This window comes from Rhagoletis pomonella, unplaced genomic scaffold, assembly GCF_013731165.1.
Source record: "Rhagoletis pomonella isolate Grant_MI unplaced genomic scaffold, Rhpom_1.0 Rhpom_scaffold_00002, whole genome shotgun sequence".
Classification (NCBI taxonomy): domain Eukaryota; kingdom Metazoa; phylum Arthropoda; class Insecta; order Diptera; family Tephritidae; genus Rhagoletis; species Rhagoletis pomonella.
In genome coordinates, this window is record NW_023458556.1 from 87381141 (window position 1) to 87382314 (window position 1174).

At 42.8% G+C, this 1174-nt stretch overlaps 1 protein-coding gene across 1 annotated transcript in view; it reads left to right on the plus strand.

Annotated features, from left to right (window-relative positions):
• Window position 1: 1 nt before the first annotated feature.
• Window positions 2-1174, plus strand: part of LOC118755745 — a 9618-nt gene continuing 8445 nt past the window's right edge. Inside the window, exon 1 of the mRNA XM_036490572.1 lies at window positions 2-1003. Coding sequence (XP_036346465.1) covers window positions 2-1003 — 1002 coding nt within the window. The remainder of the gene's footprint in view (window positions 1004-1174) is intronic.

Below are 1174 nucleotides of genomic sequence, written 5' to 3' on the forward strand. Positions count from 1 at the left end.
TATGGAACGTCAACCCAAAACCGATAAAATTTTGGGCATGTATTGGAACTCAAATAATGACGTGTTGGAATTTCAGTTTAGATTCCACAAGATACCTCGAGAAGTCATCGATTGTAAACGACCACCAACTAAGAGAGAACTTTTGGGGTTAGTCATGGCCATTTACGACCCATTTGGTCTATTAGCTAACGTCACCATAACGACCAAATTGATACTTCAAGCCACGTGGAAACAACCGATCGATTGGGATGATCCATTGCCTTGTGAACTAGAGTCGCGGTGGATAATATGGTGGAAAGCATTCCAGGACATCAAACACTTCGCAGTACCAAGATGCATTTCGCCAATTTACACAACTGCAGAAAGTTTGGAATTGCATGTCTTCGTTGACGCAAGTGATACTGCCTATGCCGCAGTGCGCATGAAAAAAGCACAAGAGGTAAACGTCGCCTTTATAGCAGGGAAAACTAGGTGCGCTCCAAAGAGAGAATCAACCGTTCCGCGCTTGGAGCTTCAAGCCGCCGTCTTGGGAAGCCGACTTAAAACATTAGTAGAAGAATGTCTCGATCGAACTGTAAACGACGTCACGTTTTGGAGTGACTCAAAAATGGTTCTTCGGTGGATTCGGTCTAGGAAACGTGATTTTAAGCAGTTCGTCGCTAGTCGAATTTCGGAAGTTCTATCAGTAACCTCATCAAGTCAATGGCGCTGGATTCCATCGGCGATTAACGTGGCAGATGAAGCCACGAAGCTTGAAGCTTCTCCAAAATGTCAAACTGATTCGCGTTGGATACAAGGCCCAGATTTTCTGTATGACAACGATAACACATGGCCCATGGAGCCAGAAAACTTGTATTCCAATCCCTGCGCGTCTGAAGAGCATAATAAGAAGATTGTACTTATAATCCACAATAGCGACATAATAGATATCACAAAATATTCCTCTTTTATAAAGTTACAGCGAGTTGTGGCTTGGGTTTTACGCTTTGTAAATAACTTAAAAGTAAGGTCACGTCTGCTTGGAGAGTTGCAGCCGAAAGATTTATCATTCGCTGAACATTTTATCTGTCGTCGAGTTCAGCTCCAGTTCTTTGAAGAAGAAATCATTGCCTTGCAAACTAAACAGCGCCTTCCCAAATCTAGTCAACTGTATCAGCTAACACCAAAGTTAGAT